This window comes from Beauveria bassiana (assembly GCF_000280675.1).
Source record: "Beauveria bassiana ARSEF 2860 unplaced genomic scaffold BBA_S00024, whole genome shotgun sequence".
In the NCBI taxonomy this organism is placed as follows: domain Eukaryota; kingdom Fungi; phylum Ascomycota; class Sordariomycetes; order Hypocreales; family Cordycipitaceae; genus Beauveria; species Beauveria bassiana.
The window spans coordinates 28025-42810 of record NW_007930859.1 but is presented as its reverse complement, the minus strand read 5'-3'; the positions used below and the strand labels follow the sequence as shown (position 1 = coordinate 42810).

The 14786-nt window shown below is 53.2% G+C and overlaps 5 protein-coding genes across 5 annotated transcripts; 3 read left to right on the top strand and 2 right to left on the bottom strand.

The window, feature by feature from the left end:
* Nucleotides 1-2829: 2829 nt before the first annotated feature.
* BBA_07290 (uncharacterized protein) lies at nt 2830-3438 on the top strand (the record flags this gene model as incomplete). The annotated part of the gene is made up of 2 exons (XM_008602387.1): nt 2830-2885; nt 3069-3438. 2 exons carry the CDS (start codon nt 2830-2832, stop codon nt 3436-3438), a joined length of 426 nt encoding a protein of 141 aa, XP_008600609.1.
* Nucleotides 3439-4515: 1077 nt separating this feature from the next.
* Nucleotides 4516-5838, top strand: BBA_07289 (alpha/beta hydrolase, putative; the record flags this gene model as incomplete). The annotated part of the gene is made up of 1 exon (XM_008602386.1): nt 4516-5838. The coding sequence occupies one exon, from the start codon at nt 4516-4518 to the stop codon at nt 5836-5838; it is 1323 nt and encodes a 440-aa protein (XP_008600608.1).
* A 220-nt stretch (nt 5839-6058) lies between these two features.
* On the bottom strand, nt 6059-7804 carry BBA_07288 (C6 transcription factor, putative; the record flags this gene model as incomplete). Its single annotated transcript, XM_008602385.1, has 1 exon — nt 6059-7804. The coding sequence occupies one exon, from the start codon at nt 7802-7804 to the stop codon at nt 6059-6061; it is 1746 nt and encodes a 581-aa protein (XP_008600607.1).
* A 622-nt stretch (nt 7805-8426) lies between these two features.
* Nucleotides 8427-9803, top strand: BBA_07287 (MFS monocarboxylate transporter; the record flags this gene model as incomplete). The annotated part of the gene is made up of 1 exon (XM_008602384.1): nt 8427-9803. The coding sequence occupies one exon, from the start codon at nt 8427-8429 to the stop codon at nt 9801-9803; it is 1377 nt and encodes a 458-aa protein (XP_008600606.1).
* A 561-nt stretch (nt 9804-10364) lies between these two features.
* Nucleotides 10365-12538, bottom strand: BBA_07286 (Phosphoesterase-like protein; the record flags this gene model as incomplete). The annotated part of the gene is made up of 4 exons (XM_008602383.1): nt 10365-11254; nt 11326-12215; nt 12283-12362; nt 12389-12538. The coding sequence occupies 4 exons, from the start codon at nt 12536-12538 to the stop codon at nt 10365-10367; spliced, it is 2010 nt and encodes a 669-aa protein (XP_008600605.1).
* Nucleotides 12539-14786: the final 2248 nt, after the last annotated feature.

Here is a 14786-nt window from a genome sequence, read left to right as displayed (position 1 = left end):
TTTCAAAGTTTCAGGAGGTGCAAGGCTGGTGCGGAAAGTGCTTGCTTGTATGTTTAGGAATGAGCTTCGTCGTTGGACTCGGTAGGTATTCCACAGACTTTATAGTTATGAAAGGGCATGGTAAGAGCCGAGGCCCGTCTGCTCCCGTAGAGAAAATTTGAAGCCAAAGAAGCTATTCAGATTATGATATCTGAGGCGCTAGGCCGTCTTTCGAAGGTGGTAAGCCTTGGAGACGTATTTGCTTACTGTCGCGTTCCGCAAGGTCGGCATCTTCGGTGTTTTGGTTTCAACCAAAACACATGATTTTTATTATAGAGTTAAGACAGAGGTTGTCGCGATAGGACAACGCACTTTAATTATATGGTTACCTTCCCTTATTGTACTGAACACTTTTGTCACGCTCTAGGCGGTATGTGTTACGAAATAGGCAAGAGAATAAGCCAAGGAACCAATGATGTGGCCGCCGATAACAGTTGCGGGGAAATGGAGTCGCCGCCAGGGCAGATCTTACACAAAAGCAGGAAAGCGAACTTTGCCGAAGATTCCGCTCATTATGGCATCAGCCCATGCCGGATAGCCGATGAAATTACATCTCGTGCACCTGGTGGTGCCTCACGGGGTGTCGCGGTGATAAGTAGCACTCTGGAAAAATATTCCAAGCCTTTTTCCACCCTTCTTCCGCATACTCTGTAATTCTTGATCTACTAAAGGGGCTCTTGACAGCTGCCAAGACTGTCAGTTGCCAGCTTGCCGTGGCCGAAAAGGCGCCGAGTAGCCGTTGGTAACACTTGAAAGGACTGAAAGGAAGATTCATAATTTTTGTCTTCGCACATGTACATTAATTACAAGTGACTGCTCTGAAGGTCTCTTTGCATTTCATGTACACCACCCCGTACGCACGAGACGGATCCCCAATGTGCATCCATCGGAGAAGAAATCCCCCCCCCCTTCGACTTCGACACGGATGGTGATGCTGCGAGGTTCATTTCTGTGTACTTAGGTCCTGAGGTGGCACTGGTCAGGGTTCTGCGCTGGTCGGAATAAGAGTTCGCTAATAAATAGTGGGGTCTTTGAGGAAAGAAAGAATCGCTTATCTCGCGGAAGTAAGCAGGCTCAAGACTGCATGCTGTTACCGAGCAGTACTGTAGAGAAACTATTTGTTTTCCGCGGAGTTTGCGCGGCCGCATCACTTAGATATCAGCAGAGGTCGATTCCGATTTTTTTTCAGCTGTTCGACCGCGAAGCTGACTGTGTAGTTTGTCGGCCATCAGTCAGCCAACGCCCTTTCCCGTTTTATTATTCATGCTCGTTTGATTTGTTAGCTTCAAGAGGCTGAATTAGTCGATTACAGTTGACCAACAGCTGAGTGGGGGAAAATTTTATAAATGTCCTCTGTGCGATCCGATTTCAAGACTGATCATCATTCCTCATGACTGATACAGAACAGAGGTGACCAATTGGCAATTTTCAAGATACACAGCAGGGCAGGGCTGGGCTTGGGGTAAGCGAACACCAGCTCAAGGCCGCATAGTGGGATCATTGTTGAACTTGGCTAGGGCGGGAAAAGTGCCGCCGTAATCTCGACAGCGGCTTTTTTTTTTCTTATGCAAATTTTGCAGATTTTGCGTAATTGTTGTGTTGATCTCTATCGATTACCTAGGTGGCTTTATCGAACTGCATCTCCCGACAACGCCACTACCCAGCAATTAGTATCACCAATCAGTTAGTTGCCGCTGCTGGCGCCTGGTAAACATGTAGGATTTGCCAGAATGAGTTCTTAATTTTCGGGATTCTCAAACTGACTTATTACTCGAAATCACCCAACATTCTATTCGTCGCCGCGATTAACGTATAATGAAATAATCAAGTAAAAGCCTAATTGGAGCTGGTAGAACTGGCCGCCTCTTTCTACTTTCTTTTTATACCCTAATAAATGATTTGGTCTTTGTATAGCATGACTTGTGGATTTGATTAGAATTTTGGGGGGTTGCTTATTAGTAGTCACACTGTTGTAATTTTGCGGTGACTTCTCTGCCTAGTCATTGGAAGCAGGCGATTACCCTGCACGAGTGGCGGTAGAACTTGCTGCCGCCCTCTATAGTAAGGTGTTTTTGACACTATATATTCTAAGCCTGATATCTGAAAAAAAAAAAAGAAAAAAGTATCGTCTGAATCTTTCTGATGCTAGATTCTCCTGTGCTTGCTTGGACTTTTCGACAGTCGTCCAACGACTTTTCGATCCCACTGAGTTCCCCAGCACTTGTCAACCACCACCACAATCCATTTGCATCGAACCGAGCACACGCCGAGGTCATGACATGTGTGTTGGTCAAGTTTGCAGCTAGCTTTTAAATGGGCCCTCAATAAAACATCCGGAAGCCGGATCGCCAACGACGGCCATGTCTTGTTCCCATTACCGGTTACCAAAGTCAGAGCTTTGGGTCGATATCCTCGCCCACTCTTGTGCGATCCCGTGGAGACAAGACGCAAAGAAGAGACTGAATCCTGAGCGACGACGACGGCAGACTCGAAATGCAGTCAGCACTTTGTTGCGATTCTGATTAGGTGCTGACAGTGCCCTTGTGCCGACATGGCATTAACTAGTACCAAAGTGTGGCAGTTTGGCTGTCTTTAGCATCTTCAGCCGCACTTTCCCTTTTCTTTGTTTGAGTCCGCCACAGCTGTAGCCCACGATTAGGGAGAAGAAAACAATGTTCCCAGAAAGAGGGGTAACTCAATTGTCATCAATTGACATTCTTTTGCCATTGATTACTCGAAAACCTGCTCGTCCCTCTTTACTTCATAAACAAGACCGGAATTCAGCAGAACATGTCGCGAAACCCGGTCGGGCTCGCCTTTACAAGCTTGCTTCTTGCGGTCGCTCGGTTCGCCTGCGCCTCATCTAGCGACGATGCATTATTAATAAGCCCTCAAGTGGGCGAAATGTCCATTTGTCTTTCCACAAAACGACACGTACGCGGGCAGTCTCGCCGTTTCCCGTTATTTTCGGATACCAAAACGCGCGCGCATTATTGTCGTACAACTCGGAGCTGTCGTGGTCGATTCAGTGCGCCCCAAGGTTCGCTGTACGGCGCCGACACCATCAACGGATACAAGTATGCCGAGGTGCCATCGGGCGAGCACTACATTCTGAATTCCACAAAGACGCTACAGGATGCGCTACCGGACGGCAGCAAGGACCCCAAGGGCCGGTATGGCAACTGGCGCGGCACCGAGGATACCGAGGATACCTGTTCACTGACTTGGGAGTTTCACTATTGGACCGTCTGCTCAAAGCAGCCCAACGACGCGACCCTGATCCAGTCTGGCGTTGGAAAGAGGTCGGGCAAAATGTACTTTACGATCCGGCCCGGAGCCAAGCTGCCGATTGATGCGGTGCGCGATTACCAGGGCTTGTGCGCTAGAGGGAACCGCTGAAAAAAGTTGCCAATACTTCCATTGCATGCCCCCAATCTTCTTGCCCAGCCAGAGAGGCGCAGCCCTGCAACCTTGGACGTCAAGGCTGCGGCCAACAGCCTTGCAGATGCGGCAGTCTCGCCGACGACAATGGTATGCCGGCACACGGACGTCGAGCACAGCAACGGCAACGGCGACGGCGAAAACTACGTCTTCTGCGGGCCCGCACGGGACTGGCGGCAGCGGTTCCTCAAAGGACGGGTTTCACATTCTATGCTGTGGGTAATGACAATCGGCACTTGTCTTTTTCATCATCTTTTGAATACTTGGTAGCTATGTTGCAATAGCTGTTTCTTTCAATGTCAATACAAATCCATCATGACCGAGCACCCAGTCTAAAGTGCAAAATAATTGATTCTGTGAGAGACGCCAGGTAACGAGAGGCTAAATCCATCATAAACGAGCACCCAGTCTGAATCGCAAAAGAGTTGATTCTGCGAGAGACGCCAGGCAACGAGAGGCTAAAGCGCAGACTTGCCAAGCCTCGTGATTCGATCCCTAAAGCCCTGCCAAACCCACCTGCCTCGCCTACGAATCCTCTCCTAGGATTAGTCGTCGTTGACGAATGCTTCAACGCCATGCTGTATCGTCTTTTTTTACTAGACTGGGCCACTCGGTCAAAGACCTCGGCCTCAGACTTGGCCTCCGTGCCCATAGAGTTTTGTTTGGTTAGGAATACGTAATCCACGTCTCCATCTCTTTTGTCCTGTCCTCAATGCCGGCTGCGAATCCCGTTCCGTTATGACGTTGCTGTATCGGGACACGGCCTGGAGATGGCCGGTTTTAGCGCGGAGGGTGGCTCAGCCCAAGCTAGCGGATCGTTGTTGATGGAGATGTCGCGGGTCGACGAATTCATGATGTATGTTTATATATGTCCCGTAACTCCCACCTGTCTAATGAATGAAATGAAATACCTCTATACTCGTCTATATTTTAATTCGACATCTTTTGAACACTTATGACACCAATTACACCCGAGCTCTATTGCGATAGATTTGTTCACATCACTTCATCACTTACACAAGACCCTTCTTGGCAATGTTTCGCTTAACAACCTATCTTGTCGGCGCTGCGAGCCTATACATGGCCGCTGCTGCACAAAACTCGACCACCCCGCCAAGCGACGGTCCTCGCAACCCCATGCTCCAATTGAGCTCGGACGAGTCCTTTCACTTTGAGATTCTCCGCACACTATCGCTCTCCGTCGCCGAGGGCGCTGATCTCGGCGAGGTTCTCGTTGCCGCCCAGCAGATCAAGAGCTCCGACTTTGAGAGTTACTACCAAGCCTTTAACAGCCTCGCGGAGCACGTCGACAGGCAGGGCAGGGCGCTCAACGGCGACAAGTATCCCGCGTCGTTCCGAGCGATGCGCCTCAAGGCCGCCAGCTACTTTCGCGCGGCCGATTTTTTCCTCCACGGCGACTGGGAGGATCCCCGTATCGATAGCCTCTGGGAGAAGCAGACAAGGGCCTTTGACGATGCGTTGCCTCTGATGGCGAGCCCCGGCCGCCGCACGACTCTTGAATCAAGGGACGGCAAGTTTAAGATTCCTGCCATCTTTTACAGTACCGGCAAGCCAGGTCGCCACCCGACTATCCTAATGTGCAACGGTTTCGACGGCTCTCAAGAGGAAATGTTTCACATCTTTGGCAGGGCTGCGCTCGATCGCGGCTACAACGTCCTCACCTACGAAGGCCCTGGCCAGCCGACCGTCCGCCGCGAGCAGGACATGGGCTTCATTCCCGACTGGGAGCGTGTCGTCTCCCCCGTCGTCGATTACGCCGTCTCCCTCGACGAGGTTGACCCCAAAGCCATCGGCAGCATCGGATACTCTCTAGGCGGCTACCTCGCCTCCCGCGCTGCCGCGTTTGAGCCCCGCATTGCTGCCGTCGGTGCCATTGACGGTGTCTACGACTTTGGCGACGCCTTCATCAGCCCGCTGCCTCCCATCGTGAAGCAGTGGCTCACGGACGGCAAGCGGCAAGACGTCAACGATGTCTTTGCGCAGGCGGTCGCCGACCCAAGCACCCCTACCGGCATTCGCTGGGCTGTCCAGCAGGGCCGCTGGTCCTTCAAGGCCGACGACTTTTTTGACTTCTTCACCCTTGTGCAAAAGTACACCCTCGACGGCGTGGCGGACAAGATTAAGCAGCCCCTCTTTGTCGGCGACGCGGAGCTGGACCAATTCTTTCCCGGCCAGGCCCGGAAACTGGCCGAGGCCGCGACGAGCAGCTCGAATAAAGTCTGCCACCGCTTCGAGGCCGCGAATGGTGCGGGCGAGCACTGCTCCGTCGGCGCTGCCGTGTACCAAAACCAGATTCTGTATGACTGGTTCGAGGATGTTTTCAACGGGAAAAGCTAAACGACGACGTTTAGGATAGTGAAGGTGGGTTGGGCAAACTCTGTTTCATTGCATGAGCATTTACAGGCATGGGATTCAAAATTTTCTTTGGTACTCGGCGTGTTTCGTGTTTCACTGCAACATCATAGACTTACAAAATAATGTATACATATATCAGTAATATCGATTACTCTTTTCTTTTTTTTTTTTTTTTTTTTTTTTTTTTGAAGATTTGACAGTCTCAACTGCTACTTGCATTCCAAAAGAATTCCGGGCTGAGTAGCTGCTCCAAGCTGAGGTCCTGAATGTTGGAAAAATCCTCGGGCAAGCCATTCAGCCACGCAAAGTCGTCGGCCAGCGCCGCCGCCGCCGGGGCGGCGGGATTATTCGTCACATGCTCTGGCGCATTCACAACATCGTACACCTTGACAATGTCGTGCAAAGCGGCCGCCAGCATCTCCTTGCCGCGCTGATGCAGCATGATGAGCGACCGCGCCGTGCGCATGGCTTCGCGCGTGGCGTGCGTGTTGTACACGGCAGCGACGTCCTGGAGGCACTGCATGGCGTCGCGCAGCTGCGAAATGGACGACACGGTGTCAATGGCCAGCAAGACGCAGACGATTTGAAAGGGCACGTATGCCATGTGGTGCCACGGCGCGCGATCGATGAGGATCGCGCGCGCTGCTTGGATGCCGCTCGCTGTGAGCACCAGAATGCGCTGAATCGTGGCGTCGGGCAGGGTAAAGTCCATGGAGCGGAGGCGGCGGCAGAGACAGAGCGCAAGGTTGCACTGCCCGAGAATGGTGGGCGGCCGCGTGTGAACCCGGTCGAGGACAATCTGGAGCGCAGATTCTAGCTCAGAGGCTGCTTGCGGCGTTCTTTCTGGGTCTAGCTGTATGGTAAAGGGCAGGAGCTCCATCAGCTCGGTCGTGTATTCGCCTGGCCGTTTCGACGGCAGCGCGCATGTGACTCCTGAGAGAGACACGCGGCTCAGGCCCATGTCATAGGACATCCAAGTGTTGAGATGCTGTGAGACGGCGAGTAGTCTTCGGTTCACCTCGATGTTGCTCGACTGCTCGGTATCAGACCGCAGGGCGACTGGGTCTGCGTCTTCCACGGTCATGCCTGCGGCCTCTAGCATGTGCAGCACCGTGCAGCTTGCCATCCAAGCGGGATAATGCGTTCCGGCAAGCCGGAGATAGATGACTCGCAGAAGCCAGGCACTGATGCTCGACACCGAAGGCGGATCTGAGAAAGACTGCTCAAGCATACACTTTGCCGACTCGACGAGTTCAGGCTCTGTCCTATCGGCGTCAACCTGCGAAAACAAACACCCCAGCGCAGCGACACCGCACAAGACGGCATCAACAGGTTCGGCATGAGCACTACTAGGTCTTGCCCAGCGCAGACGAATATGCTGCTCTACCTCGCCCGCCTCGACGAAGCTGTAGGTGGGGTGCAGTTTCTGAAAGTACACGCTTGCGAGGTACGACATGCGCTGCTGCGACAAGAGTTCCGTCACGGGACGACGACGCGCCAGGGGGGGAGGGCTCTGCACAGTCTGCCGCGATCCGAGAAACGCGTTCCAGGCAAAAGTCTGCACGCGCGGACTGCTGCTGCCGCCCTTGGACTCGGACTTGAAGCCGAGCCGGCGCACAAAGGCCGGACCCGAGTTGGCCTCGAGCGAGCGGGCCTGGTGCTGGACCGAGGACGACGACGACGCGGGTGTAGTTGCTGTTGTTGTTATGGCATTATTGTCCACGGGCGAGTGCTGCTGCTGCTGCGACAAAAGACCTCCGCTTCGCGACGGCGGCGCATGGCTCGCACGATCCGGCTTGTTGCGCATCTTGCTGCCGGCCGAGTAGCGGCACGGATACTCGAAGCGGACGCACGTGCCGCACGGCTCGGCGCCGTCGCACTTGCGCTTCAGGTCCCGACATGTCTGACAGGCCAAACGCGAGCGCTTGCGCCCTTGCGTCGAGCTCATTGGATAGAAAAAAAAAATTTAGTAATAAAAAAAAAAAAAGGGCTCCGGCGGCAAGGGAGAGAAACTGGAATTTTGCCAAGCGGTGCGCCGCAGTGGGTGGTCGGGAGGTCGGGTATAGCGGAAAAGCAGGATAGTTATAGGATGTGGATATGCGAAACAGTGGAGGAGGAACACCAAAGGCGGGATCTGAGTCACAGCGAGTCGGACTTGATGATGATGATGATTGATAAATCGTTGGCAAGATTGACAACAAGAATTGTAGATGGTTTTACAGGTTTAAGATGAAATGCTGACATGTGTGGCTCCTGATTCGCAAATTGATGAAAAATTCTGCCCTTGATGCTTTCTCGAAAACCAGCACTACCCAGATAGACTTTGACCCTTATTACAAAGCGGAGCCAGAAGTCGTCTCTATCGGGCATAGTTGTCATCGGAAATGACGGGCATCACGGAAGTAGCGCATATCGCAGAACAGCTGGTATATGAATCAGAATCTCTATTATTGCCATGGTAAAGCTTGCCTTTTTTTAAGTTGCCCTGCATATAACAACATCTTGATGTGCTTTTCCATGACAATCTAAGATCAGATGCAACCCTTTCATTTGCCAGCATTTATAATACCATGGCGCGCACCAGCCTCCCAGACCTAGAGTCTGGCGCATCAACACCAGGCTACGCCAGTCAGTCCGACTCCATCGACCACCCACGACAGGCCGAAAAGGCAAAAGAAGAAGCCAGCAGCAGCACTGAAAAAGCAAAAGCCTCTGATGCTACTGTCCCATCTGATGATGATGATGAGCCGCCAGACGGCGGACGCGTTGCCTGGACGCACGTCCTCCTCATGCACATTGTCTTCTTCAACACGTGGGGTGTCGTCAACGGCTACGGCGTCTTCCAGGAATACTACACCACGGCGCTCCGCCGACCGCCCAGCGACATTGCCTGGATCGGCAGCGTCGAGACCTTTCTCCTCTTTGGCATCGGCGTCGTCTCGGGCCGCGCCACCGACGCCGGCTACTTCTTCCACGTCTTTTACGCCGGCGTCTTGCTCGAGCTCCTCGGCGTCTTCATGACCTCGCTCGGCACGCGCTACTGGCACTTTGTCCTCTCGCAGGCCGTCTGCATGGGCGTCGGCAACGGCCTCGTCTTTTGCCCCGCGCTCGCCATCCTCGCGCAGTATTTCAAGCGGCGCCGCGCCTTTGCCGTCGGCCTGTCGGCGGCCGGCGCGGCGGTCGGCGGCCTGGTCTACCCGATCCTCATCAACCGGCTCATCTTTCACGAAAAAATTGGCTTTGCGTGGACGATGCGCTGCATGGGCCTCATTATGCTGCTCAGCTACATTCCTTGCTTGTTCCTGTTTAAGCCGCGACTGCCGCCGCGCAAGACGACGGATTGGATAGACACGACGGCGTTTACGGATGTGCCCTTTTTATTCTTCACCGCGAGCATGTTTTTTGCCTTTTGGGGCTTGTATTTTGCCTTTTTCTTCCTCGGCACCTATGCGCGCGACCAAATCGGTGTCGCGCAGCCCATCTACCTCCTCATCCTGCTCAACGGCGTCGGCGTCATCGGCCGCATCTCGCCCACCATTGTCGCCGACCAGTGGTGCGGCCCGCTCAACCTCATCATCGCCATCGGCCTCGCCTCCAGCCTCTTGGTGTACTGCTGGGCCGCCGTGCACACCGCCGCGGGCTTGTACGTCTTTGCCGTCATCTACGGCCTGGCGGCGGCGGCGCTGCAGGCCCTGTACCCGGCCGTGTCCACCACCATGACGCCGCACCCGAGCAAGACGGGCACGCGCGTCGGCATGATTCTGGGCTTTGTCAGCTTGGCGAACCTGACAGGGCCGGCCATTTCGGGGGCTATTATCGAGCGCTCTGGTGGTGGCAGCTATCTGGGGGCGCAAATGTTTGCTGCTACGGCTATACTGCTCGCAACGGTCACGGCTGTGGGGGCACGTGTCGCCAGGGCAGGCTGGAAGATTTGCGTAAAAGTTTAAAGGGGGGGAATTAGACTGGCGTTTTTGGGTTGTAAATTAGGGGCATTTGCATTATAGACATATAGAACACATTGGGTGAACCTGGTTCTGCAGAGGTGCTCGGCGAGCTTATTAGCTACTTGCGCTTCTTGGATAGGTGGAATTGGCGCAAATTTACAATGAATCATTAGAATTATTGATCTTTTTGAAACAGTCTTCATCTAAAGGCCAAAGAAGCTTTCTCAACCTTTTGCTTTCCTGTCACAGACTTTCGAGGCGGGTTCTGTACTCTGTCCCCGTAAGAGGTATTGCAGTGACAGATTCTGGAACCGATTGTACTTGCAGTATTCCATATATACTAGTCATTAAATTCATATAAAATTCAAGGCAACCAGTTGATGCGCCTTGGTGGCCAATACTGTAACGAGGCTTAACGTCTGGCCCTACCTATCCATCTATGTACAATACCGCACAGCCCTGGCCCAAGTGAGCGCCTCCACGTTCCGAAAAAAACTCAACCTCCAAAAAAATAGGGAAAGAAAAGGGAAAAAAAAAAAAAACAGACTGTAAATGCCAAAACTTTTATGAGCGGTAATTGACACCGTAAATCTTATACGACGTCTTGGCGCCGTCAAAGTTGACGTCGCCAACGTCGCGGCACTTTATGTCGCCACGCCTCTTCTTCATCTTCTTCTGGGCGCGCTTGGAGAGGCTGACATACTTGCCGCTGCTGGAGTCAGATCCAGCCCTACGCAGGGTGTGGGTGGCGCTCTCGGGCTCATACTCAAAAATGAATGCCTGCGCCTGGTCCTGGTCCTTGGACAGAGTGCCCTTGGATGTGATGAAGCTGCGGTCCTCGTCGGCGGACTGAATGTAAAACGATTTGCCAAAGCGGTCGCCGTCCGAGTTGGTAATGATCCAGCGCTGCGCAGAGTCGTCGTGCTTGTCGGCGGCGGCGATGCCGACGACCTTGCCGTCCTTGGTGCGGCCGAGACCGAGACCGCCGCTCTCAATGGTAATGTAGCGGCCCTCGGTGATGGCGCCGCGAATCTCCTTGTGGCCTTCCTCTACGAGATTCTTCATGTCCTCGTCGGCGTTTTTCTGGCCGTAGGGGACCGCGGGGTGGTTGCCGTGGCTGTAGCCGCTGGTGCATTTGGAGGCGCCGACCCAGGGTCCCGTCAGGGAGCCGAGGGTGAGGTTGCCGCTCCAGTTGTCGTAGTCGAGCGCCTCGGGGGTGCGCACAGGGGTGATGCTGGGCCGAGAGTAGTCTGGCTTGTTAAAGTCAAAGGCGTTGACCATGTTGGTCATGTGGGCCCGACGCCAGGGCGTGATGCCCTCATTCTTGACGTCGTACCCGTTCGCCTGAGCCCAGGCCTCGATGAACATGAGATCAGAAGTGTGATCGCCAGTCTCGGCAAATACGTTGCCGCCACGGGTCCAGGGAGAGACAATGTAGCGGGGAATACGAGGACCTGTTTTTTCGCCCAAAGTTAGGAATCGAGCCGAGCACAATGGAAAAGAGAAAGAAAATGTCTTGACTTACCAGGGCCAATGGGGACAACGCCGCGTCCAGCATCAAAAGGGTCGGTGATCCATTCACCAGCCGCATCGCGAGGAGCAACAGGAGGAATGACATGATCGGCCCAGCCACCTTGCTCGTCGTAGCTGACGACAAGCGCGCTAGAGCTGTAGAGAGGGCTGTTGATGACAGCCTGGACGACATTGCGCTGAAGCCAGGCGCCGTCAATGGGCATGTTGGGAGGGTGTTCACTCTGCTCCGAGCCGCCAATGATCCAGCTGACCTGAGGCAGAGTGCCCTTGGCGCACGCGTCGTAAAAGGCATCAAGGCCCGGAAAGGAAATGCCCTTTTCGCGCAGGGCACCGCCCTGTGGTGTGTTTTGATACTGCTTAAAGTAGGCCAGCATATTGTCCTCAAAGTTGTCAAAGTCCTGCCAGACGCGCCACGAGATGCCCGCCTCTTCGAGGTACTCGGGCATCGTCTTCCAGGTAAAAGGGAAGCAGTTGTTGCCGGGCGAGTCGCAGCCCGGACTGGCACGGTTGGAGAGAATGTTGCCGCCGCTGCCGTCGGGGTTGGTGGGGGACCCCTTGGTATTGACGGTGCCGCTCATCCAGGTGATGCGGTTCGGGTCCGTGACTCCGAGGATGCTCTGGTGAGAGTTGTCCATGACGGTCCATCCCTCGGCAATGTCAAAATGCGTGGGCACATCCTCGCGCTTGTAGTAGCCCATGTTGTAGTCGGTATCAGACGTAACCCAGCCGTCGCCGCGGCCGTTGTTCCAGGCACCGTGCATGGCGTCCCAGCCGTTTGAGCCGCCCGTCATGCACTGAGTAGCTTCCTTCCAGTCACCCCCGAGGTAGTTGATGTGCCATGGAGACAGAGTGCTGACACCATTTTTTGTACCTTTGATGGGCCTAATTTACCTTGCTGTCAGGTCGAAGCTTTCATAGCAGAGGGAACATGTCTTCGTCGTTGACTTACTGCTTCGTGACGGGAACACCGTCATTCTTCTTGACGTTGGGGTCGGCAAAGTTGCGAACACCAGCCATGGTGCCAAAGTACTACGTGAGAGGGTTAGTCGTCGAACAGAGAAGAATATGATTTGAGTAGGACTTGCGTGGTCAAAAGATCTATTCTCCTGCATAAAGAGAATAATGTGCTTAATGTCCTTGAGTGAGCCGGCCTGCACACCCGTGGCCGAAGCCAAAAGGGTCAGAGCAAGTGAAGAGTACAACATTGTGAATGTTGTTGGTATTGGGATCACTTTGTATGCAATCTCGGTCAAGCCTTGTGAGACAGCAACGATTGCATCGAAAAAGTAAAGGAGCAGATCTGCGAGTTGAAAAAGCGACCGAGACAATATTTAACTCTTTTGGCAAGGTACAGCGATAAGCCGAGAAAAAAACCTGACGTATGATGGAAAGCTAATAGTAATAGGAAAGAGGCCTTTGGGGACAAGGTCGGGTGGTATGGGGCATGCAAGCATGGGGGCCTGTAGAGCGTGCATCACACTGCCCGATTTCCAAGACTGGTGATTTATTTTTACTCTGTCATTATTTGTTCTGCAGGACAAGATGCCGCTGTTCGGACGAGAACAGACCCCCCTCTGCCAGTAACAAAGCAAACAGCGGCGGCTGCCATGGATTCCCCAGAAGAGGCAACTTTCGGAATGGTCAAGCCAATCGGAGCAAAGTCAAAGCTCCTAGAGGCAAGCAGGTCATGAGCCAATAACGGGCCGAGGCTGCAACACGATGGCGAGGCACGGGTGCGGAAAGGGGGGGGGGGGTCATAGTGCAGAGACCAGCAGGTGAGGATGAAGCCAAAATCGGCAGTGTTGCAACAAGTCAACGTGCTGCCGTGTCTAGCAATAGAGATCCGTAAAAGCAGATTCTTGGAGAACAATGGTTGTGTGGAGAAAGCTCCAAGACCAAAGGTTAAACTGCCTGTCGCGCATGACAATGTGACGGAGATGCTGGCGGGCGCATGAGACTGGGGGCGATGACTTGGACCCATCAACAAGATCAAAGGGGGAACCTAAAAGAGTCTTGCTTTAAAGCACGTGTGGCCAAGAGAGAATTGACGTTGCAGCGAGAGAAGACGTATGGGGGGAAATATGTGGTGTGCGGTGTTGGTGGCCCCGGTGAGCGAGTTGGGACTGAAGAGGGCGGTGAGATGGAGCATGGGGACGCCCAATGTGCAAAGTTGCAAGATGGAAAAAGAAGCTAGATGAAGAAGGGAAGGAGGCAAAGAAAAAATACATACATGCAGTCAGAGAGATCAAGTTCAAGTGACATAGCTTGGTTAGACAAAATGCTTGCGATCTGGAAGTTCATGGTAACCTGCACTGAAAAGGGGAACTGACAAGTCGGGTAGTAACAGACAAAAGCGAGATTCGCGAGACTGCAGATGCATGGTACCGTAGTTACAGGTTGGCAGTCGAATCGAGAAACAGGCGGGTTTGAGGCATTATGACTACTACCTAGTAAGCTGCCAACGGCGAACGGCAAACGGGTGGTCATGGTGGCGTCGTGGGGGAGGGAGTATTGCACCCTGAAAGCCACTGATAAAAGCCGAAGCCACCAAGGCCGAAGCCGCTGAAAATGAAGCCGCAACAGACCACTGAACCCCAATTATTTATAAGGCGCAGGGCTCGCACTGGCGTTGGTGGCTTGTTTGATGCCGGCACTCGATGGGCCGAGGGGAACAAGGCGGAAGTGGAGGGAAACAACTAGGTAATTAGGGGCAATGTTTGCTCCATGTTTATTAGCTCATTTTATAGATTCATCATCAGTTATTATTATATTAGGCTCCTCGTTGCTCTTTGACAGGCTCACATTGCTTGGAAAAAGAAAAAAAAAAAAAAAGACATTGCCCAGGCCATCAAGGACGCGCGGTACAAATTTACAGGTGCTAAAATAAAAGCACAGCATGCCCGCTGTGGTCATGGACGAACCGGCTACCGGTTCCCTACTTACTCCGTACGCCAGATAATGACCTTGCCCAGTTGGGCGGGCTACAAGGCACCACGTGCATCACCCACGGGAGAGGCGTGTGCCAAGTGTTCTGCCAAAAAAAAGGTACAAGTTGGCAAGTCGTTTCCAAGCAGCAATGAACATAAATAAAAAAGGTTTCTTGCGTGATTAAACTAACTACTTTTAAATACCTGTGACTCCGGACAAGAGTATTGCCGCGCCGTCTAGAACAAATCACACGGTCGCTCCAGATTTGCCCCATGACCGAGGGCCGTGGTCAAGGTCACATAGGTACTGCATGCGATGGTTAGTGCTTGGCAGTGTTTTAGCAACTGTGATCGCAGGCCTCATCATGTGGTCGAAAATGAATACAGACGCACAATCCAGCGTCTTTACTTTAATAATGTGTGAATCGCGCAACACGGTTCTCTACCGGGCTTAATTCAAAACTGCCATGCCGCCCAGGCCGCCTGTTCATCTCCAACAATAAGCTCCGACTACAATCAGCACGAC